Source organism: Myotis lucifugus, unplaced genomic scaffold, assembly GCF_000147115.1.
Source record: "Myotis lucifugus unplaced genomic scaffold, Myoluc2.0 scaffold_138, whole genome shotgun sequence".
Taxonomy (NCBI): domain Eukaryota; kingdom Metazoa; phylum Chordata; class Mammalia; order Chiroptera; family Vespertilionidae; genus Myotis; species Myotis lucifugus.
Window position 1 is genome coordinate 3,425,358 of NW_005871186.1, and position 23,649 is coordinate 3,449,006.

The 23,649-nt window shown below is 39.0% G+C and overlaps 2 protein-coding genes across 3 annotated transcripts; one reads left to right on the plus strand and one right to left on the minus strand.

Annotated features, from left to right (window-relative positions):
• Positions 1-3,677: 3,677 nt before the first annotated feature.
• Positions 3,678-5,399, plus strand: LOC102441749 (olfactory receptor 56B4-like). The gene has a single exon (XM_006094573.3). The coding sequence runs from the start codon at positions 4,274-4,276 to the stop codon at positions 5,264-5,266; it is 993 nt and encodes a 330-aa protein (XP_006094635.1). The 5' UTR covers positions 3,678-4,273; the 3' UTR covers positions 5,267-5,399.
• An 854-nt stretch (positions 5,400-6,253) lies between these two features.
• On the minus strand, positions 6,254-17,829 carry LOC106698110 (olfactory receptor 52B2). Of its 2 annotated transcripts, none has more exons than XR_001349393.2 (2): positions 17,692-17,829; positions 6,254-7,669 (listed from the first exon to the last, which is right to left on the minus strand). XR_001349393.2 is itself a non-coding variant. In XM_023758807.1 (2 exons), the coding sequence occupies exon 2, from the start codon at positions 17,145-17,147 to the stop codon at positions 16,179-16,181; it is 969 nt and encodes a 322-aa protein (XP_023614575.1). In that variant the 5' UTR covers positions 17,148-17,193; positions 17,692-17,805; the 3' UTR covers positions 15,397-16,178. The 2 variants fall into 2 exon arrangements, 1 of the variants encoding a protein (XP_023614575.1); XM_023758807.1 differs by lacking the exon at positions 6,254-7,669 and adding an exon at positions 15,397-17,193 and having other exon boundaries at positions 17,692-17,805.
• Positions 17,830-23,649: the final 5,820 nt, after the last annotated feature.

A 23,649-nucleotide genomic window follows, 5' to 3' on the forward strand; every position in this document is an offset into this window, starting at 1 on the left:
TGTTGACATTATTGCAGGATCCCCCTTCCTCTACCCTTTGTCCAACTGCAGCACCCTCCCCCGGCACTCACTTCCTTGGCCTTTACAAATGAATGTCCATGTCCAGGGGTATGTATATATGTTCTTTAGCTATTTCCTTCACTGTCATTATCCAGTCACTAAAATCAGATATCAAATCACCAAAACTAATAAAGACCATTTATCCAAAAACATTATCCAGCACCCTACTGGAGACAGTTCCAGAGGCATTCTTCCCAAAGTCTGGTGAGGATATTGACAATCAGTGCGGCTTCTTTTTAAAAAATTTTTTTTAACATTTTCAATTACAGTTTACATTTGATATTGTTTTCTATTAGTTTTAGGTGTACACTACAGTGATTAGACAATCATATACTTTACAAAGTGTTCCCCTGATATTTTCAGTACCCAACTGGTACCATACGTAGTTATTACAATATTATTGACTATATTCCTTATCTGTACTTTTCATCCCCACTATTTTGTAAATATGTACCAATATGTACTTCTCCATACTTTCATATCCCCTCCGGCAAACATCAGTCTGTTCTGTTTCAAAACCACATTGCCCCCAGCTGGTGTGGCTCAGTGGTTGAGCGACGACCCATACACAAGAAGGTCGCCAATTCGATTCCTGGTCAAGGCACCTGCCTGGGTTGCAAGCTCAATCCCCAGGAGGGGGCACACAAGAGGCAGGTGATCAATAATGTTTCTCTCTTGTCCATGTTGCTATCTCTCTCTCCCTCTCCCTTCATTTCTCTCAAAAGAATCAATAAAAAGATTTATTTGTTTTAATCCCCTCTGGCATGGTTCTCCATATCTATAAGTCTACTACTGCTTCTTTATGTTTCTTAGAAATTTATAAACATTTCAATAAGATGAGAAATAAAAATCAAAGTTTATACCACTCATGTTCTCCTAATAACAGGTAATACAATTTTCTACAAAAATTTTTTCAGAGAATTTACCAAAAAGCAATTTGGTTTGGGAGGCAGTAGTGTCAAATAGCTATATTTTTGAAATGTTTTTAAAAACAATAATCATCAGAAGGTTTTTAAAATAGTAATACTCAACTAGGAGATATAATGAGACAAAAAAACTAATAACAATGGAAACAATTACAAAAAAAACTATGACAGAAAGGCAACACAGATTTTTAATGGAAAGATACAATGAGGTAAAAATGAGTTTTTCCAAAATTAATTTATGTTTAACAAAATGTATACTCAAAAATATCATAACCAGTCTTTTTTAAAAAATATATTTTATTGATTTTTTTTACAGAGAGGAAGGTGAGAGGGATAGAGAGTTAGAAACATCAATGAGAGAGAAATATTGATCAGCTGCCTCCTGCACACTCCCTACTGGGTATGTGCCCACAACCAAGGTACATGCCCTGGACAGGAATCAAACCCAGGACCCTTGAGTCTGCAGGCTGACGCTCTATCCATTGAGCCAAACTGGTTAAGGCAACCAGTCATTTTTTATTTAAAAAAATTATTTGAAATCATTAGTAAGGCTATTCCCTACCATCAATACACTCATCCAATTGGTACTAAAACTGAAAACAGAAAAGACTGTCCAGTCTGGCAATACTCCTTAATATGTGTTTGGATTGAATGTTTGACAATAAAGCACATTGTAACTTAATGCAAGGGGGAGGCTTCTTTATTAAATGCTGCTGGAATAATGGTTTAGCCATTTGTGGGTGAAATTGATTTAGAGACTTTCTCACTCCATGTCAAGTCTCAAATTGCTTACAAAATTAATTTTTAAAAAATTTTTGTAAAGAAAATGCAAGTAAATACTTATTAAAATGCTGCATTTTACATTATTTAAAACTTAAAATCAATAAATCATTAATTCTAGAAATGCACTTGTTATGAATATATAAAGTTTTAAAGGTAAGTGTAATTTTTTTAAAGGATAGATTTTAAGGGAAGATGAATGGGAGGAAATACTTCCAGGAAATTCAACACATGAAGGTAATAATTTCAAGATATAATGAAACTCATACAAATTAATAGCATGTGCTGCCAGATTCCATGTTAATCCCTTGAAGAACATTATTTCATTTAATACTACAAGATGAGGTGAACATAAAGCAAAAAGAGAAGATTGACTAAGTATAAAAATGGGGGGAAAACTTTGAAAATGTCAAAGTTCACTAAATAAATCAAGGAAAGGTCAACCAAAATTGAAATTTCAATCTTTATTTATTCTATTAATAAAGGTTTTTAAATTAAAGTTTCCAATTGTGGTGTGGATGTGATGAAACAGACACATCATGACCAAATTCTGGGTGTGTAAAATACTCCGATGAATCTATGAAGCAACCTTTCAGTGTATGTCAAGAGCATTAAAAATGCCCTACTGCCATACAGGACCAGAAAAACCTCTTGGAAAGATTATTTGGCAATATCAATCAAAATCTTTTTTTTTTTCATTTTGCCCAGTAATTCACTTCTTGGCAATTTTCCTGTAGATAAACTTACACATATGCTTAAAGACATGTGAACAAATACATTTTGAATCATTTTTTTTACAGTGGGAAATACTGGAAATACCATGTTCATCCAAAGTCCTCATATAAATATCAGACATCCATGTGGTAGAAAATCATGCAACTTAACAACAAGGAGGTATATCAATATGGAACAGCCTCTAAGATAACTACGCTAAAAAAGGAAAGTCAAGAAAACAAAGTATAAGAAAGGTATGATTGGTATGCTAACATTTGTTTTTGTCTCTTATGGGAAAATATATTCATATCTATACTAAAACTATTTCCGAGAGTATTCCCAAGAAATAATTACTGGTTGCCTTTGGTGAAAAGAAAGGAACTTGGGAATCCAAAGCATGGGTTTTTCTTTTTTACTAGGGCCCAGTGCATGAATTCATGCACCTTGAAAGGAACTGTGGGCCTCAAGGCTACAGTGAGCACAAGGGTGGGTCTCGTCCCATCTTTGGTGCCCCCGCCCAGTCCTTCCTGCCACGGCCCCTGGTCCCCTCTCTGCCAGCAGCCCTCTCCTGCAGCCGCTGCTCCTGCATGCTGACTGCGCCAGCCCCTCTTGCACCTGCTGATGGAAGCGAACAGGACCAGCGCTGGGTGCCAGCAGTGGGTGTGAGCAGCGGCTCCGGCGCTGGCTGCGGGTGCGAGTAGGGCTGACACTGGCAGTGGGTGCAAGCAGCAGCTCAGGTGCCAACAGCGGGTGTGAGCGCCAGGCAAGAATTTTCAGTAATGACCAGAGGCTCACCCTGATGACAGTGACCGATGACCCACCTTGGTCTGGCACCCTCACTCACCTGCTCCACCATCCCACTGCGCCCAACGCCCCCTGGTGGTGAGCGCATGTCATAGTGACCGGTTGTTCGGTTGTTCCGCCGTTCGGTCTATTTGCAATTAGCCTTTTATTATATAAGATTATGTTTATTTTTATTATGGGCATGGGTGAGATTTAAAATAATATCTAAATTCTGTAAAAATGAAGATGGTGAGGTTCTTTATATGTATTACTTTTGCATCATTTTTGAAATTCTACTCAAAGGAAATAATCTGAAAAGTAAAATAGTGGTTAGCAATTTGTGAAACAGTCTAATATAAGAATATAAAGTGCTCATTAAAATTAAGACTCTGATTGCTTTTAATGATACTGGAAAGTCATGTTTCATTTATTTATTCATGTAGTAAATTTTTACTGAGCTCCTTTTTTAGGTCTCAGAACATATTGCTGAAATCAAAGGTAAGATACGAAATTATCTCCAAATGATGTAAACTGCTCAAACCTAAAACAGAAAAATGGAAGTCAGTAAAACAAATATGAATATTTGTTATCTGTTGGTGATAAGATTATTGTTGATGGATTTGGACATACTTATTAGGCATTCAAGTGGTGATGACAAACTGCTATTCCAACCTTTCTGTTTAGGACTGATCTTGGCTTTTTTTTATTGCTCCTCTGTAGAATATTTCCAAGAGCCAAAAAAAAAAAGTTGACAGTCTTTCACAATTAAAGAAACTGGGTCATTCATGGACAACAGTGTGGTGATTGCCAGGGTGGAGGGGGATCAGAAGAGGTACTAGAGGACACAGAGGGAATAAAAGGTGATGGGGAAAAAATAAATTTTAAAAAATAAGAAATAAGCAACTGAGTCATTGGTAGGAGTCTCTAATTAGGGCCCTCAGCTAAATTTTCAAATGTAACCTCCTTCATATTTTAGTTTTAGGAAAGACACTGAACAGGGCACCTGTGCCATGGACATCTCCACAACAGTTCCAACAGTTACCAACAGTTCCAGCCTCCACATCTCCCAGTTCATCTTGATGGGGCTCCCAGGCATTCACGAGTGGCAGCACTGGCTCTCCCTGCCCCTGGCTCTACTCTACCTATTAGCTCTTGCTGCCAATCTCCTCATATTCATCACCATCCAACATGAGCCCACACTACATGAGCCCATGTACCGTTTCCTGGGCATATTGGCACTTGTCGACATTGGCTTGGCCACCACCATTATGCCCAAGATTATGGCTATCTTCTGGTTTGATGCCAAGGCCATCAGCCTCCCTGAATGTTTTGCTCAGATGTATGTCATCCACTGCTTCTTTGGTATGGAGTCTGGTATCTTCCTCTGCATGGCAGTGGACAGATACATAGCCATCTGTCACCCTCTTCGATACCCCTCCATAGTCACTACTGCTTTTATGGTCAAAGTCACAGGATTCATGGTGCTCAGGAATGGCCTGTTGACCATCCCAGTGCCTGTCCTGGCTGCCCAAAGACTCTACTGCTCCAAGAATGAAATTGACCACTGCCTGTGCTCTAACTTGGGGGTCATCAGCCTGGCCTGTGATGACATCACTGTGAACAAATTTTACCAACTGTTCTTAGCATGGGTCCTAGTTGGGAGTGATATGGCTCTGGTTTTTTCTTCCTATGCACTAATCCTTCACACTGTGCTGAGGCTGAACTCAACCAAAGCAATGTCCAAGGCTCTGAGCACCTGCAGCTCCCATCTCATCCTCATTTTCTTCTTCTACACAGGTATCATTGTGCTGTCTGTCACACACCTTGTAGAAGAAAAGATTCCCCTTATCCCTGTACTCCTTAATGTGCTGCACAATGTTATCCCCCCTGCTCTCAACCCCATGGTCTATGCTCTCAGGATGGGAGAGCTCAGACTGGGTTTCCAGAGGATACATGGGTGGGTGAATTCTCCACCCACATCAGAAGTAACCTTAGCTTTATAAGGCCATACAGATGTTAATACGACAGAGGTTGTGGCTCTGAATAGGCCTACATTGTAAAAAATTGGGAAAAAATACAATAACGTCATGAAAACTGTCAGCCTCACTTATTGAAATAAGCATTTGAAAAGTATAATTCAATTGTCTATTACTAAAAAAAAGAGTAAAAAACGAAATATCTCAGACCATTGTTGCACCTAGAGATCAACACACTTATACACAGCTACCATACATTCAGATGTAATATATACATGGAAAATTTCATTTACTTGTGTGGTGAAGTGTTCTTCCTAGGAAGTGAAAACAAAAAATATGGCCTGAGAAAATGCTCTAGAAAAGTAGTTCCAAATAACCAATTAATTAAGTATAAATTAATTTTACCATTTGCACATCTCATAAAAATGCATACTTTTGATTACAAGGATCCCTCAACCATGTTCATGTTGTATCTTCTCTGAGCCTAGTACACCTTTGTACATAATACCTGCTTAATAAACACTTCATTCATGATACAGTCAGTCAGGAGGCATAGGTCTGCTGAATCCTATATAGCACAGAAAATATCCTGGGCCATGGTCTGAAGAATGACCTCAGGAGATTTGTATATAATTTCACCTTGGAGAACAACCTCTTAGAATCAGCGCTGGGACTGAAGCAACAACAGAAGCCATGAGCTCATGCACTGATGGTGGGAACGTCAACTGGGCAGCTCTTTTAGAAAAGAGCCTGGCAGCTTCTCCAATGACTGAACAAGAGTTACCATAGAACCCAGCTATTCCACACTTAGGTGCATACCCAAAAGAAATTGAAAACATATGTCCTCACAAAACCTTTTTCCCAAAATAATAAGACACATCATAATACCAAGAAATGAAAACAACCCAAAAGTGCATCACCTGTTGAATGGGTAAACAAAATGTGAGATATCCATACAATGGAATAATAGTAGAAAAAAAGTAAAGAAGTAATTATGCTATCTGAAAGAAGACAGACAGCAAAAGACACATTTTATTATTCCATTTATATGAAATGTCCAAAATAGGCAAATCCATAGGACAGAAAGAAGATAAGTGGCTGCCATGGGTGAAGGGAAAGGAAAAGTGGGGAACAACTGTTCAATAGGTACAGGGTTTCTTTTGAGGGTGTTGAAAATTTCTGTAATTAGAAGTGAGAGCTGCACAACATTGTGAATGTACTGAAAGCCACTTTAAAATGGTTACAATGCTGAATGTTATGTTATGTGAATTTCACCTCAATTTACAACTTACTTCTTACAATTTTTCTTCATCCTTTTCCTGCTGACAAAATTGAGCATCATTCCAGCTGACAAAGGCATTTACAGGGGCCAGATCCACTTTCACAGAGCAAACCAAAAAGCATGAGTTGGTAACTGAGTCACAATAAGTTGATTTCCAGGAAGACTCACACCTTTGACTACTCAACTTCCATATAGACCCTTTTATATACATTTTGAATTCTCATACAACAATGAAACAACCAAATTTTAAATGATAAAGCTATTCTTCATACAATGGAAGAAATTTTCAATTTTTCCCAACAGTAACAAGATGCACAGTTCCAACAGTCATTATATGCATTGCTGGATATATTACCTATTCCTCAAATTCAGTCACAGTCCCATTGAATAATTCTGTCACCTAGAGACTAAATTATGAAGTTAATTTCTAATAATGTATATATAAAATAAAAATTGAAAGGAGAGAAAAGAAAATTATAGTATATAGAAATAAAATCTTGCATATAAAAAGCAAATAGAAAATATTCAAAGCTACTAGTTTTAATGCCTATAATTGTTTACTAGTTCATAATTGATATGTGCCATATATCTTCCAACTTTGTCAAATCTTGGTAGAGTAACCAAAACCTTTATTCCTAAAGGGTCTGAATTCTCATTCATCCTGCTAAAGATTTAGAATCCTGCTATGGATTTAGCATCTTTTTTCATTGGTATACTTTTCTATTAACCTTTACTGTTGTGCATGGAAAGTACTAAGAGGTACCTCAGAGAATACCCTGCATTTCCAACACAGTCTACTTGCTTCCATTCTACAGTTGCAACCTAATTTGCTCTTTGGTAATTAGAATTAATCACTTCAGGTAATATATTAATCTTTTCCTTTTTTGGATTTATGGTGTAAGGCAGTAAAACGCATCCCTCGATATGAGGATACATAAACAGAGAGCCCATTAAAATATTTTTGTTCTAATCCTCTGATGATATTTGAAGTATTTGTTTCCATTACCAAAAATGCAAATCCAAATCTAGAATATGTGCCTATCCCATTTTTCAAGACATCTCAGTACCCTCCTGGGCCATGAAATCCACTGAGAGCGTCATGTCAGTCTGGATAGTGTTCCATCGTGGTCTCACGTCTCTGGTTAGCCCTGTTGACAAACAGAAATATTTTGAGCTTCAGAGGAAGTCAGTGGATTCAACTGAACACTTATCTATTTATTTGCTTATTGCCCATTATAGCATCATTAAAATAACCTCATAACCTCTCATCTCACATACTTAGGAAGACTCCCCCAGAAAATGGATTAGAGCATCCACCTGCTGATTCTAGTCACTTCGGAAGTCAGAAAAGGGTTTTTCTGATGAGTATAAATATGCTCCTCTTTAAATTATCCTTTCCCAAGTTCATAATATTCCGCATTATTTTGCACACCATACTGAGACTCCTTTTATTATTTAGTCATCTGAGATCCATTTTTGATAACATCAGCAATTTATTGTTTGTAGTCAAAAAATAGATAAAATTGTATCTTATTATATTGTCATCATCATTTAGTTTCTCTAATTCCATGAAGAAACCCATTGAGCAGACCCACCCTTCCTTTGGGTAAGTTTATTGTTGAAAACTATCACAGAGAACAATCTTTCCCAGAGCAGACTGACATTCTGTTAGAGAAGGTAATTTTAGGTATTTATAGATTTTCTGAGTTACCTTGTGATGTCAGCTGTAAAGAATAAGCCCATCTAAGAAATGCTTGCCCGTGTTCTTCCTTTGGAAATCTATGCTATTCTCTCCATAGACTTTTTAGTGGCCTGAACAACACATTATTATTTCCAAATCCTTCTTGATTAAAATTTCACATTTTTTGTCAATATGTAAATTTATTGTTACCAAACGTAAGAATGTAAATTACTATTCAGCCTGAACTACTTATTTTCCTGACCATGTTCTTTTATAGTCAAGAAGCAAATTTCCCAAATGTTCTGACAAATCTGTGATTTTATTTAGCTATAACTTGACAATAATTTATGACTCAATATATCTTTTTTAATTTTATTTTATTGCTTAAAGTGTTACAAAAAGTAGTACATATGTTTCCTTTTTTCCCCATTGACCTTCCCCCAGCCTCCTCTACCCCCCAGTACCTTGTGTCCATTGGTTATGCATATATGCATGCATACAAATCCTTCAGTTGATCTCTTACCCCCCAAACCCAAACCTCCCCAGCCTTCCCACTGTAGTTTGACAGTCTGTTCGATGCTGCTCTGCCTCTGTATCTATTTTTGTTCATCAGTTTATAATGTTCTTTATTGTCCATAAATAAGTGAGATCATGTGGTATTTTTCTTTCATTGACTGGTTTATTCACTTAGCATAATATATCTTAATTTTAGCAAGCTGCAGCTCATCTTACATCATATTAAAACCTAACCATAACAAAATTGCTGAAACACTAGGTATATTTGGTGTGGGGGAAAAAAAGATGTGTTTCACATATTAATCAAAAAAATTAGGGAAACTCCAAAAATGAAAGGTAACTGTGATGGAATTATGAAAGAATAGATGCCAAAAGGTATAGGAGAAAGCACTAATACAAAAATAATGTATATTCAGATAAGAAATGTCTGATACTAATAGAAACAGAAGGCTATGAAAAAAACAACCTGGGGATTAATGGGTAAGACAGCAGAAGTAGTCAGGCATGTCTATCCTCCTGCACATACATTCTTGGACCAAGAAGTGGGCTAAAAGTCAAGCAATAGTGGTGGGTGTGCCCAGAATATTGGAGATTGGGTCAGAAAACAGGGCAGTGATCAACATGGCTATAAACAACCATGCCCCATGAGCTTCAACCATAAATCAAGCTATTAGCACACCTCTTACCTCCCCTACAACAGATTGCATCAAACAAATACAACAGCATCCAGAGATTGCCTACTAGAAAGGAAATCAACTAACCAATGACCAAGATGGCTTGATCTAAGACAAATTTCTTCCTGACTATATTTCTTCCTGGCCTCTCTTTTCTTATAGCATTTGCTTCAGAAAACATGTAATTGTAAATTCATCCACTGCCCCTTTGTAGTGTATATAAATCATCTCCTATATTCTTGCCAGTTATACACCCAGGAAATGTCTTTCTCAAGGACCTGGAAACTATCTCCTGAAATGTAACATTGAAGGAGATACCCCATCTCTCTGTCTCTGTGGAGAGTAGGAGCCTAACTTCCTTGGGCGCCAATTAGCAAACACAGATGCCCTCATCACAGACAACAAGATGTGCAATCTCAGGAATAACTCAATGTGCTTGACACATCTCATTGATCAACCTCCTACTAAAGTCCTTCAGTATTTTTCCACAGCTCTCCCCAGGGCTTAAACCCATTGTACCTGACACCTAACCTCAGCCCAATCTGGTCTTTTGTTTTAACAGAACTGGGGATCCAGACTTGTCTGTGTTCTCTTCCCCATTGCTGGCAATAGTATCAGTATAAAATCAACTTCTGTTTGCTCATCCTATGTAGTGAAATTTTTCTTTAACACCAGATACAACCCATCTATTTGAGCAAAACCAACATGAAGAGTGGCATTGAAGTTAATAAGCCCAACTCACACCCAAAGAGATAGAATAAATTCAAAAAGTTCTTCTGGAAGTAACCTCTCTATGCCAACTCTCTACTTCAGGATTTCAGGGTCACTCATCCTTTCAGGTCTAGAGGTGGTGACAAGTGCTATTATTAGCCCTAGGTAACTGTACTATCACTTTGGAGCTTTTACTGATCACATCTTTATATATAGGCTCTTTGTAAGTAATCCCTTCTCAAAGTATTCTAATTTGAGAAATAACCAGTGTTGACAAGGTTGTAGAGAAAGGGATCTCTTGTGTACTGTTGGTGGAAATATAAGATGGTTCAACCACTATAAAAAACAGTATGAAGGTTTCTCAAAAAATTAAAAATAGAACTACCATATGACCCAGTGATTCCGCTTCTGGGTATTTATCCAAAGAAAACAAAACACTAATTTGAAAAGATATATGCACCCTCATGCTCACTGCAGTATTATTTACAGTGAACAAGAAAACAACATAAGTATCCATCAATAGGTGAATGAATAAAGAAAATGTGAGGTTTTATATATATACTAGAAGCCCATTGCACGAAGATTCACCTGGGACCCAGGCCTTTGGTCCGGCCACAGAGGAGAAGCCAAGCCTCTTCAGTCTTCAGTCTTCGCTCCAGGCCTGCATATGCAAATTAGCCTCCATCTTTGTTGGGTTAATTTGCATAATCATCTGATTGGCTGGTGGGCATAGCGGAGTGACACCAATTTGCATGTTTCTTTTTATTAGTGTAGATAAAATTCCACCATATATATGTGGTGGAATATTATTCAACCGTAAAAAATAATGAAATCTTGCCATTTGTGATAATATGGATGGACCTTGAAAGCATTGTGCTAAGTGAAATAAACCAGACAAAGCAAATACCATATGATCTCACTTATATGTGGAATTTAAAAAACAAAACAAAACATGTTTATGGATACCGAAAATGGATTGGTGGTTGCCAGAGGCAGGGACAGGGGTGGGAAGGGAGTCAAAAGGTACAAATTTTCAGTTATAAAATAAGTCATGCATGTACAGTGACTATAATACAGTTGATTATTGAACAATGCAGTACTAGAACTGTGCAAGTCTACTTACACGTGGATTTTTTTCAATATATATATATACAGTGTGCAATCTGTATTCTGAGGTTTTCCATCCACAGATTCAACCAATATGGATCACAGTGTTTTTGATCAACAGATGGGAATCTGTGGATTCAGGGGGTAGACTGTATACATTGTTTTATTTCATGTTATATAAGGCACTTGAGCACCACAGAGTTTTAGTATGGGGTTGTGGGGAGTCCTAGAACCAATCCACATGGATACTGAAGGACGAATGTTGTTAAGTTTTGAGGGAATCAAAAGTTATACACAGATTTTCAACTTCGCTGGGGTTGGCACCCTTAACCCCCATGTTGTTAAAGGGTCAACTGTATTGCATTGCATATTTGAAAGTTGCTGAGAGAAGGTAACTCTTAATAGTTGTCATCATAAGAAAAAAAACGTTTATAAGTATGTGTGGTGATGGGTGTTAACTAGACTTAGTTGTGGAGATCATTTGCAATATGTACAAATATTGAATCATGTTGTACACCTGAAACTAATATAACATTACATGTCAATTATACCTCAATAAAAAGAATGTTTTAACTATTCTAATTTGAATGGGCCATCTGTTCTCTATTGGCACTCTAGCCACTACAATGCTCATTCAACTAGGCAGTGTGGAAGTCATTAGCAAGAGCAGTTTCAACATCCTGATAGGACAAATTCTAGATGGCATTGAAATTAATAAGCCCAACTCAGTAAAAGCGCCATAGATTTAAAAGGTGAGGAAGGAAAGATAATATTGAAAATAACTTACAAGAGGATGGGTCTGTGAAAGGCAGAGCCTGAGGATATAGGAGTGAGACTTGGAAGTGCCATGGCAAGACCAAGAAAGAAGTAGGTGGAGTACAGGTAGTTTTTGAAGTTGGCAGTTCTTGGAATCTATATATTAATATATTGAGGTGCATCATACCAAAAGAGGAAGACTGTTGACATAGGAAAAAGGCAGATAGTTCTGCTATATTACTTGATTTGAATAAACAAACATGTTCTAACGTCAATGATATATTATGAAACAATTTGAGCATAACTGAATTTCACATTTGCCTTTGTGCCCTTTTGTTCAGTAGAACGCAGAAAACTGCATCAAGCTCAAAACAAGCAGCATAGGAATACACAAAACACACACACACTCCAAATACTAATCGGCCACCTTCCTTCACTTCACAACTTAAAAATTTCAGATGAAGCTCCTTCTACCACTTCACAATAACTGACTAGCTGCAACCCCTCTGTGTTTCCACAGCAAACTGCATATCTTCTTCAAAGTGTTATATGCATTGTAGTATTCGTGTTTTTCTTAATCATTTAACATTGTAAAGCTCCGCTACTGTTTATACTAGTTTTCTATCTTTTTTATGTGTCACTGACAAAGTTGTTGAATGCTATTCCCCTAACTGCATTTTTCCATAAATCCTGAGGTTTTTCATGTGGAGTGTTGCATAGCACAGTGACTTTTAAGAATCCATGTCATGTTATAACAGAACTGACTGTAGAGTGAATGGGGAGGAAACCAAGCTTAGATAGAGGGGGGAACACACCTTCATCTAATGTTTCAATCTGGCAGAGCTGTCCATCTGATGGGCCTGCCCCTTGGGACTAGGTTTGAATAGGACTAAGACAAGCCTCCAATGTCTTTCCTGCTGGAGTGATACAACAACCTGCCCTAGAAGTAGTTGGATGAGAAAAAGAAGTGACATAGGATGGGCCCAGAGAAGGTTAGTCCAAATACCCATCAGTAGATGAGTAGATACAAAATATGTGGTGCATTTACACAATGCAATACTATGTGTCTGTAAAAAAGAAGGAGCTCTTACCCTATGCGACAAGATGGATGGATTTGAAGATTATTATGCTAAGCAAAGTAAGACAGTCAGAGAAAGACAAATACCATATGATTTCACTTATATGTGAAATACTCGAGGCCCAGTGCACAACATTCATGCACTGGTGGAGAGGGGTGGGGGGTCCCTCAGCCTGGCCTGCACCCTCTCGCAGTCCAGGACCCCTCGGGAGATGTCCGCCTGCCTCAGGAGATGTCCACCCAAGCTGGCAGTCAGGCATCCCCCGAGGCATCCTTAGCACTGCCACAGAGGCAGGAGAGGCTCCTGCCACTGCTGCTGCACTCACCAGCCGTGAGCCCTGTGGGAGTGCACTGACCACCAGAGGGCAGCTCTTGCATTGAGCATCTTCCCCCTGGTGGTCATTCCGCATCATAGCAACCGGTCATTCCACCATTCAGTCAATTTGCATATTAGCCTTTTATTATATAGGATAATGAACAAAATAAACTGACGAACAAAGTAGAACCAGAGGCATGGATGCATGGAGCAGACTGGTAGATCTCAGAGGGGGTGGAGGGAGGGAGGACTGAATAGGGAAAGATGAAGAGATTAGCCAAAGAATATATAGCTCATGGACACAGACAATAGTGTGGTGAAGGCTAAGGGAAGGGGGTGTGGGCTCGGTAGAGGTGGATGAAAGTGGAGGGGGGAGAATGGGAGACATCTATAATAGTGTCAACTCTAAAAATACACACATAATAAAATTTAAATATATATATTTAAATTCATGTCCTGGGTGTGCTAATCAGTAAACATCTCAAATAAATCAAGCGACTGAGGGCAAAGGTACCTTCCCACTAAAGCATCACTATCCCAAATTAGCCTTTACTTAGTTCAGAAAGATGTACATGGAAATAATGAAAGGAAATATAGAAACATTTGAGAATTATATATTTAAGAGATTTGGGGGGGGGGTGTTTACTAGCACATAAGTAAAACCACATAGATGAGAAGCCTACTAGGTTATTAATAAACATATAGTGCCAAAGAAACCAAGAACTCAGCTAAGAAAGACTTTGACTAGTCAAGAGCTAATACAACTCTTGGATCCAAGCTTTTAGCACCAGGAAGTGGACTGAGAAAGCTGTGCTGTCCCCAAGAAGAACATATTCCCCAGAGCTCATTTTAGATATGGCCTAAGAAGATAATGGAAAACAATAGGGACAGGACTGGAATCCCAGTATCACTCCAAATACTATCCAGATAACTATTTGGTTATTATCAATATGAGTAACAACCAATAACTTCTTGATGAGCAGTCCAGGAAGGAAGAAATTGAGAAACTCCCCTAGGGTTTCCAGCTTGGTGAAGTTTATGGGATCCTCATGATCTAGTTTCCAAGGAAAGGAACAGGAACATGAAGAAGTGCTAGCATGAGTTCTATATCCTGGAGGAGATATTCAGTTGACAGATGAGTTTATGCATTTAAAACTCAAAAGAGCTCTAGCTCAGTGAATAGAGCTTCAGCCTGCAGACCAAAGGGTCCCAGGTTCAATTCCAGCCAAGGACACATACCTTGGTTGCAAGCTCCTCCCCAGCTTGGGCCATGGTCAGGGCTCGTGCAGGAGGCAACCAATAGATGTGTTTTTCTTACATCAATGTTTCTCTCTGTCTTTCCCTCTCTTTCCACTCTCCCTAAAAATTAATGGAAAAATATCCTCAGGTGAGGATTAACAAAAAAAAAATTCAAAAGAATTCTAAGATGAAACGAGAGATGTGGGACTCATTGGTATAGGTCAGTGATTCCCAAAGTGGGCGCTACCGCCCCCTGGTAGGCGCTGCAGCGATCCAGGGGGGTGGTGATGGCCACAGGTGCATTTGGGGGCGATGAGTAACTACTATTAAAATTTTTAAAAAATTAATTTCCAGGGGCTGAGTAATATTTTTTCTGGAAAGGGGGCGGTAGGCCAAATAAGTTTGGGAACCACTGGTATAGGTGGAGGTGGAAGAAATGAGTGTAGATGACATTTGCTGGGGAAAAAAATGAAAGAATGAGGGTCAAGAGTGTGAACTCCAAGAGCTTACTCTATTTTGCTAATCTGGCCATGAACAACATGCTATGATTCCTAATAATGTGGATGTTCAGAAGCCAGGTAGAAGAGAAAATCAAAAATAACCTGTGTCCTCCTACTCTTATCTATTCCCTGGAGTTGAAAACACTCTAATGAGCAGCATATTTGCCTCCATGATACTTACACTGTCTTTGTGAGGAGCTAGTTTACTAATCACTAGGTTTGTGGACACATTTAGCTGATCATTTCAGTGCATGATAGAGATGCATGTTCTAAGTTCAGGGAGGTAATTATGCTTTCATTCATTTCTCAAATGTTTATTATGTACTAAGTATTTTGTAATGTACTAAGAGTACAAATATTAATGACACACACTATTCTGGTTTCAAAGAGTTTATATAGTCAATTGAGGGTATAAATAAATAAATAACCCATTATAATTCATTATATATATTTGGAGACTTGTACAAGATACAATAGACATACAAAGATAAGAGTCTTGGGTTGCCTAGAAAAATTTAGGAAACACTTCTCAGGGAAGACAATACTTGAAATTTGAAGAAAGAACAGGGCTTTTCCAGATGGCTAAATGGCATGCATGCATGGCTATTTTTCAAAAACACCTGCCATTATAGAGGTGGATGGAGAGCTACTTGAACCTGTACAAATAATAAATGCACATTTGGGGATAAAAACTGGAACCCTTTCAGGCATTAAATATAAAATTATTTTTATCCATTTGTGCATAACTTACTTAATGTGCTGTTCAGCTCCCTGTGTTTCTGGAGTACATGTGGTCTACTGAGGATACCAAATGTTCATAATTAGAAGCATGAACACTTAGTTGTTATTTGTGGGTTGTGGGGGAGGAATATGAGAAAAGAAGAGGATAAAGGAAACAAAGAAACAGAGGAAGGAGGCAAAGAGGAAGAGGCAGAAAAGAAAAGAAAAAGAGATAGAAGAGGATAAGATGAAGAAGAAGAAGGGACTGAGGAAGAGAAGGAAAAGCCCTCTCAGGAAATCTCTATATTTCATACCTAGTTTCCTTGGCAAAGTTGGGAGTGGGGATTTATGAGGAGCCATCAGCCCAGAGGGGAAGCACAGCACCAAGCCTTCATGTCAAAGAACCGGTTTGCTACACCCTCCCGTATCTGCTTCGTCTTCACACCATAGACAATGGGGTTGAGCATTGGTGGCACCACTATATAAAGATTGGCCAGCAGGATATGGACATGTCGAGGAATGTTATGTCCAAAGCGGTGGGTCAATAAGGTAAAGAAGGATGGAACATAAAACATGAGGATGACACAGAGATGGGAGCCACAAGTGCTGAGAGCCTTGTGCCGGGCATCCTGGGAAGGTAAACGAAACACTGCTCGGAGGATCAGTGAGTAAGACACAGTGATGAGGATTACATCCAAGATGACCATGACAATGGGCACTGAGAAGCCATACCAGATATTAACCGTGATGTCAGCACAGGCTAAGCGGGCCACTCCAATATGCTCACAGTAGGAATGGGGGATGATGTTGGTCCGGCAGAAGGGCAGCCGCTTCAGCAAGAAAATCACTGGGAAGATGATGCAGAAGCTTCGGGTGACAATGGCCAGAGCAATTCTTCCCACAACAGGCCATGTTAGCACTGTTGAATAATGCAGAGGAGCACAGATGGCCACAAAGCGGTCAAAGGCCATAGCTAATAGGATAGCTGACTCCCCCACAAACATCACATGGACAAAGAAAACTTGGGTGACACAGGCATCAAAGGCAATGTCATGGGAATGGAACCAAAAGATGGCTAGGGCCTTGGGTACAGTAGTGGTGGACAGCAGGATGTCCGTGATGGCCAGCATGGAAAGGAAAAAGTACATGGGCTCATGAAGGTTAACGCTCTTGATGATGACCATTATCAGAACGCTGTTCCCCAGGACTGCCGTGATATACATGAGGCAGAGGGGTATGGACAGCCAGTTGTGATACGCCTCCAGCCCAGGGATGCCGAGTAGGACAAAAACTGCAGGGTGGAAGATGGTAAGGTTGGTGTGAGTCATGATGAACTTTAGGATCCTCTCTATAATGACTTAGAAGTTGATGGGTCTGCTGAATATAATAGGAACAGAAAGCATCTCTGAGTGTGAGCTGAGATCACAAAAGACAGCATGGATTTCTAAACTGTGGGATTCTCCAGGGGAAAGTCCTTCCAGAGACTATTCACTTATAGGGATAACCTCTGGCCCTTTGTGCTTATTTGCACGTAGAATGTCTTCATCAACCATGCTTCACCCTGCCCCCAAAGTCTGGGCCCACCCACTTTTCTGTCCTCAGTCTGCATTTCCATACAAGCAGCATTTGCCCCCTTACCCATGCTATACTTTTTCCTCCAAGACTTTGCTCATTCTGTGTTTACAGGAAGTTCCCTTCCCTTCCACTTCTGCTTATTCAAATTTTAAGACAAACCACTTTGTAATGGCCCATGTCCATAATAATATATCTCCTTCCTGAAGACCTATTAGGCAAACTGTATTTTAACTTGATTATATGTAATCACATTAAATTTATCTGGCTACTACCTTGAAAATTTCACATGACACTTACCTAATAACTTGGCACTTGTGGCTCCCTATTCATGTAAGTGGAACACAAAGTAGAAATCCAGAAGGAGCCTAAGGAATGTGTTTCTCCACGCTGATCTAGATCGAGATCTTCTCTAAAGGCAGTGAGGAGTGGGGCAACTGTTGAAATTGAGAAGCCATATTCATTACCTGCTCTTTGTGAACTTCTCATGCTCCTCCCCAGATAATTCCATAAAGGTTGTGTTTAGATCTTCTTAGGAGCCACCAGGAAAACTATTCTGAGCATAAGAAATCAATACACTCCCCTCTGGCTCCATTAATATAGCCTTTCTCTGGCCCACTTGTTCCTTAACCCTCAAAAAGATTTAGTTTTCCCTCCTGCTATGAAGGGTTAATCCTAGAGACCTGCTTGCCTTGGCTTTTCCCACCATTCATGTAAGATTTGTCTGCTTCTGAAGCTCTATCTGCTAGCTATCAGGGCTAGGGAAAGAATGAGTGATTCTGAAGGGAACATGGAGAAAAGAGACCATGGAGAGGATAAGGAGAGAATCAGGAGTTAGGTGGAACTACTGATACGGATTTTCAGAGGGTCCCTTGGAGGAAGGCATCCAAAGAAATAAGAGACAAAATTTATGAGTCTATCCTTCTTCCTCAATGCAGATGCACTTGCTCGGAGCATGATGGCTGTAGGGAGGGAGCAATGGGTCTCCACATAGGTACAGGAAAGGGGACAGAGCCAGATTCAGACAAGTAAGGGTCCCTAATAATTTGATACCCTTCCAGACAATATATTCTAAATATTAATTTATCTTCAATTTATAGGAGAGGCTGAACTTTACTGGCATAAGCACCAAGAGGCCACATTGTTCTGCCTCTATTCTAAAGCATAGGCCCCAAATTTATATAAACAAAACTTCATCAGAAATCAAATTCAGCCATAAATGGTTTGACTTAGTGGATAAAGCTTTGGCCCACTGACAGAAGAGTCCTAGGTTCAATTCCAGTCAAGGGCATGTACTTTGGTTGCAGGCTCTATCCCTAGTAGAGGGTGTGAAGGAGGCAGCTGATCAATGTTTCTCTCTCATCTATGCTTCTAACTCTCTATCCTTCTACCTTCCTCTCTGTAAAAATCAATAAGATCTATTTTTTAAAGAAATAAATCAAATTCATTTTCCTTTTATATATTACTTCTCAATGCAAGATACCTAATATAAGTCATCAAAAAAGAAAAACCAACTCTGGCTCTGCTTATAATTCTAACAATGCTTTATAACCTCAATAGTGAAGACAGCAAAGGCAGGCAAAGATTTGGTCCAGGCTAAAAAGAAATAGAGCCACTTCTTCAATTTTCTGCTTTCTCTTTTTCTTCCTAGTATCTTTTCCTCTTGTGACTTCCAACCCTATTTTTTGGTTATACCCATTCCCTCCTTAGGGGAAGGCCCTTTATGTCTTTATACAACCTTAATTTTTGAAGACTCCTGACATCACAACAACATACTAAAATGTGCCCACAATCCACCTCAAATATAATTGTTAGATAACTATATAGGAGTGGAGTTGGTTATTTTTTGTGTAGTTATATTATTTAGACATTTATTTAAACAGGCATGATTTTCATTTTGCCATTTTCCTTGTACATGTGCTTGTGGTCTCATATTTTTCACCACCTACAAATGTGCAGGCTGTACACCCTGAAGCCATGTTCCTAATGGGTAAAATAGCCTGCCCCCCCACACTAGGCTATAAGGGTGGCCTCCGTTTGCAGCACAATATATGGAAGGATTCATTGTGAGATGTATCACAAGAAAATTATTTCTAATAACAAAAAATAAGGCATCAAAATTTGTAAATGTTAACCCTTTTAATAAACTGAAACTAATTCAAATTTATAGCTCTAATAACCTTACTCTTGCTCACATACACTCAAAGCCAGCATGTAACATGGTTTTATAATCTAAAACCAGTCTTACTGCACTGCAGAGGCACTGAGATACCCTTAATCCACTGACTCACCCTTAATACCAATTCATTTTTTAAATAAACAAACATCTCAAGAAAAATTTCTACCTACCCATTTGTTTCACCACCCCCATAAAAGTTTTCAGGTTTTTTTCAAAATTTGAGTAAGCATGTGATGGTGTATTGTGTGATTTTCATGTTTTTATGATGTGATGGAAAACGTGATGGAGAATCCCAACTTCAAGGCATGACCTCTCCTTCTCCCCGTCTCTATACCTGTTCTACAAAATGCAGGATGGGAGACAGGAGGAGGAGGACTTTTCAAATTTAGACACACCTGAAATCCAGATTACCAAGAGAAAGTTCCCTCAAGAGTCCCCACCTTGGGACTGGGGAGTTCACAGCACTAAGCACATAATCTGGCACATCTATAAGTACATTGAAACTATTTGAACAAATGGGCCATGGAATTGGTAAGTTAGCCTTTTACTAGTGGATTTGTTTGTTGCACCAAGGTGGTGATCAAAACCTGAGCCATTTTCATGAATAGCCCCCCAATGATAGGTCCCATCCTGGTACAGTCTGCTCTTTGAACTGCACTCCAACATTTTATTAAAAAGTCTCCCCCCACATTCTCCTAGTGCTTTTCCTGACCCACCTCTGCATGCCCATTTCTTTCTCTAACCAGTGTCATCCTCCTAGTCCCACTGACATCCTTTGTCTCACTGACCCCTTTTATCCCACATATCCATTTCCTCTCTCCAAGCTCTAATCTTTGTCTTTTATATAGATTTCTAAATACACACACACACACACACACACACACACACACACACACACACACTCCTGTCAATCCCTCTCCCTGACACCGTCAGTGCTCTTAAACTCACATTCTACATCACAGTATTAGCTGAAGGATCGAGGAAGTGGTAGAGAAGAGTTAAAAACTTTGCTTGTTCTGAGTGATGAGAAATGAGAAGAAAGAAGACTGGACTGATCATGTTGGCATTGGCGTGTCACTAGTCCTGCCCCATACAGAGTGCTTATATTTAGAGACAGAGAGGCCACATGCTTCCTCTTTCTGGAGGCAGGTGCCAGAGTCACCCATGGGATCACTGAGCATTTAGGTCAATGAACCAATGGAGAAATGAAAATTCTTCCTCTAATGCCAAGAGGGAGCACTCACTCTAGAGGTAATTAGTAGCTCCAGACAAAATACATTTGAAAACACAGCATAAGAGCAGTGACAAAAATCCTACTAGTAAAATAATAACAGCTACCATTTGTTGAGCCTTTACTATATCCCTGTCACTGTGTTAGGGTTTAACATGAATTTTCCCACTTAATTATCAGAACAACCCAATGAGATAAAGCATTGTTAATCTTTTCATTTGGCAGATGAGAAAACAGAGGTTTAGAGAGACTAAGTAGCTGGTAGGGAGAGAAGACAAAAACCCTCAGATGAGCATGTCAAAGTGTTCAGACTCAGTCCACAAATACTGATTAAGGGAGATGAGAGGGGTCATTTTGAAGCAAGCCTGCAGGTTCAATCACTCAAGGTAAGTTCAAGAACAGAAAAGGGACAGAATACATGAACGCTAAATAAAATGTTTGCACTCTTAAAACCAAATTTTACTTTGTGTGCACTTAATTAAAGCACTCTAACATTGTTGGGAGGAGAGTAATTCTTCCCAACTCATCTTGTAACTTTTGGAGCAAAGAAGTTGTTAGGACCCAAATAAAGGGGGGAACCTAATATTGCAGGAAAGACATTAACCCAGCAAATCCACTCTTAGTTTACAGCAGCTTAATTCATAGTAGCCAAAAACTGGAAACAACCCAAATGTCCAATAAAAGAAGAATGGATAAACAAATTGTGATATACTCATACAATGGAATACTATTCAGCAAGTAAAGTGAACAAACTACTAGAACATGCAACAACACAGATGAAACTTAAGATTATCCATGTGTGAAAGAGGCCAGATACAAAAGAGTCATACACTGTATGATTCTATTTATCTATATATATAAAAGCCCAGCAACCAAATTGCAAAACAACCAGAACGACGACCAGGAGCTGCCCCCTGGTGGTCAGTGCGCTCCCACAGTGGGAGTGTTGCTGGGCTAACAGGGATAAGCAGCACTCCCATAGCGAGAGCAGCCACTCAGAGGGCGGGTCCACAGTGGGCTGATCCCCGCAGGCCACACCCCTCCACCAGTGCATGAATCCGTGTACTGGGCCTCTAGTATTTATATAAGGTTCTACAACATATAAAAACTAGTCTGTGGTAATAGAAATCAAAACAGTAATTGCTTCCAGGGTAGAAGGAAGCAGAAGGAAGTTTCTTTGATGGGTATAGTATATATAGTGAAAGGAATGTGAATTACATGGTGTCTGCATTTGTCAAAAAAATAATTTGGGGGAGCATCAGAAAGGAATAAAGAGAAATGGAAGGAGCAGAAATATGGGTAAATTCTTCTTCTCATGAGTTTTATTTCACATGCAATGATTAAAACAAAAATTATAACATTATCTGATATTAAAGATAATGATATTTAAAAGTGAGAAGAGTAAAGAGAACTAAATGGAACCAAGGTTTCTACTTTACTAAAAGTGGACTATGAGTCACATGTATATATTTTAATAGAGCAACTTCAAAGAAAACTACACAAAACCATACACTCAAAAACTCTACAATTAAATCAAGAAGGCCCCCTAAACATGTTCAATAACCCACAGAAAGGCAAGAAATCAGAAACTGAGGAATGAGACACAGAAGAAGCAAACAGAAAACAAATAATAAAATAGTAGACTTCAGCCTTAATATATCAATTACTTTAACTGTAAATGGTCTAAATACACCAATTAAAAAATAGAGATTACTCTTCAGTTGCCTAAGAAGAAGGAACAAATGATTTTGGAAATTTCCATCATACCAACTATCACATTGTTAATTTATTGGTCTCTGGTCTCTGTCATATAACTTAAGTTTTAATTTCATTATGTGTTTATGATATTATTCCATTTAATTAATACCCAAAATTTACATCACACAATCATGTTGACTTGGCTCTGTGACTTTTACATGGTTCTCCAACTGGGACTTATTTAAACAAGCAACAAGTCCTAACATTTCAAAGTAAAAATGAAAAAATCTAACCTGAAATTTCTTAAAAGTGAAGAAGTGAGTTTCCAAGGGTAAATCAACTGGTAATTTTTAGAGCACTGAGCAATTTCTATGTTCCTTCCTTTCCCCTAACATATCAGTGCAGGATAGCATATAAAAATTGTCAAATGTAGCCCCTGATATGGGATTCTAACTTAGCAACACTACTTATAAAAATTATATTTATTTGATTTAAAGGGCTCATCAATCCACTATCCTGGGTACTGGGGACTCCCAATGCCCCAGAGAACTATGGAATATTAAGGACATTTTCATGAAAGAATTGGGAAGTCTCAGATGCATGGGAAGTGAAGTTAGAAGACCAAGAAGACAGAATGGAGTGATGGGTTTAATGACTTCTTCCACTTCTCCATAGGATAGTGATATCTGATCTTACCTTGGGATTCCAAGTCCCTCTTCCCCTTCTGAAACTGATGGAAGGTGAAGCCTGGACTACTGTGGTGCTACTGGTCACAAAGGGGACATATTAACCTGAAAATTGTGACAATTGAGAGTTTGCTGTAGGAGGTTTCTAGAAGAGGATTCAGTGTCAAGTGGTACCACTTGGACCCAAGGCTTTGTGATCTGTAATCTACTGTGCAGATGGATAATCTGCTCTTACGTGTTGTTGTTCATTGGTCATTGTAAGCAGGAAACCATAGACCCACATGGACACAGGTGTTGGTGGTAGTAGCTGCATTAGTCAAAGCAGTGAGAAAATCAGGGTCACTTCCCAAAAATAGAGGGGTCTCCTATCCCATGCCAGTAGGGAGCAACTGAGAGACCCAATGAGCCTTCCTTCCTCCTCCCATTCTATCTCCACTTCCCACAAAGGGCTGGAACTCACTCTG

What these genes read in the sequence shown, in the direction of transcription:
- LOC102441749 (XM_006094573.3), top strand. Translation starts at nt 4,274, where the DNA reads ATGGACATCTCCACAACAGTTCCAACAGTTACCAACAGTTCCAGCCTC.
- LOC106698110 (XM_023758807.1), bottom strand. Translation starts at nt 17,147, where the DNA reads ATGACTCACACCAACCTTACCATCTTCCACCCTGCAGTTTTTGTCCTA.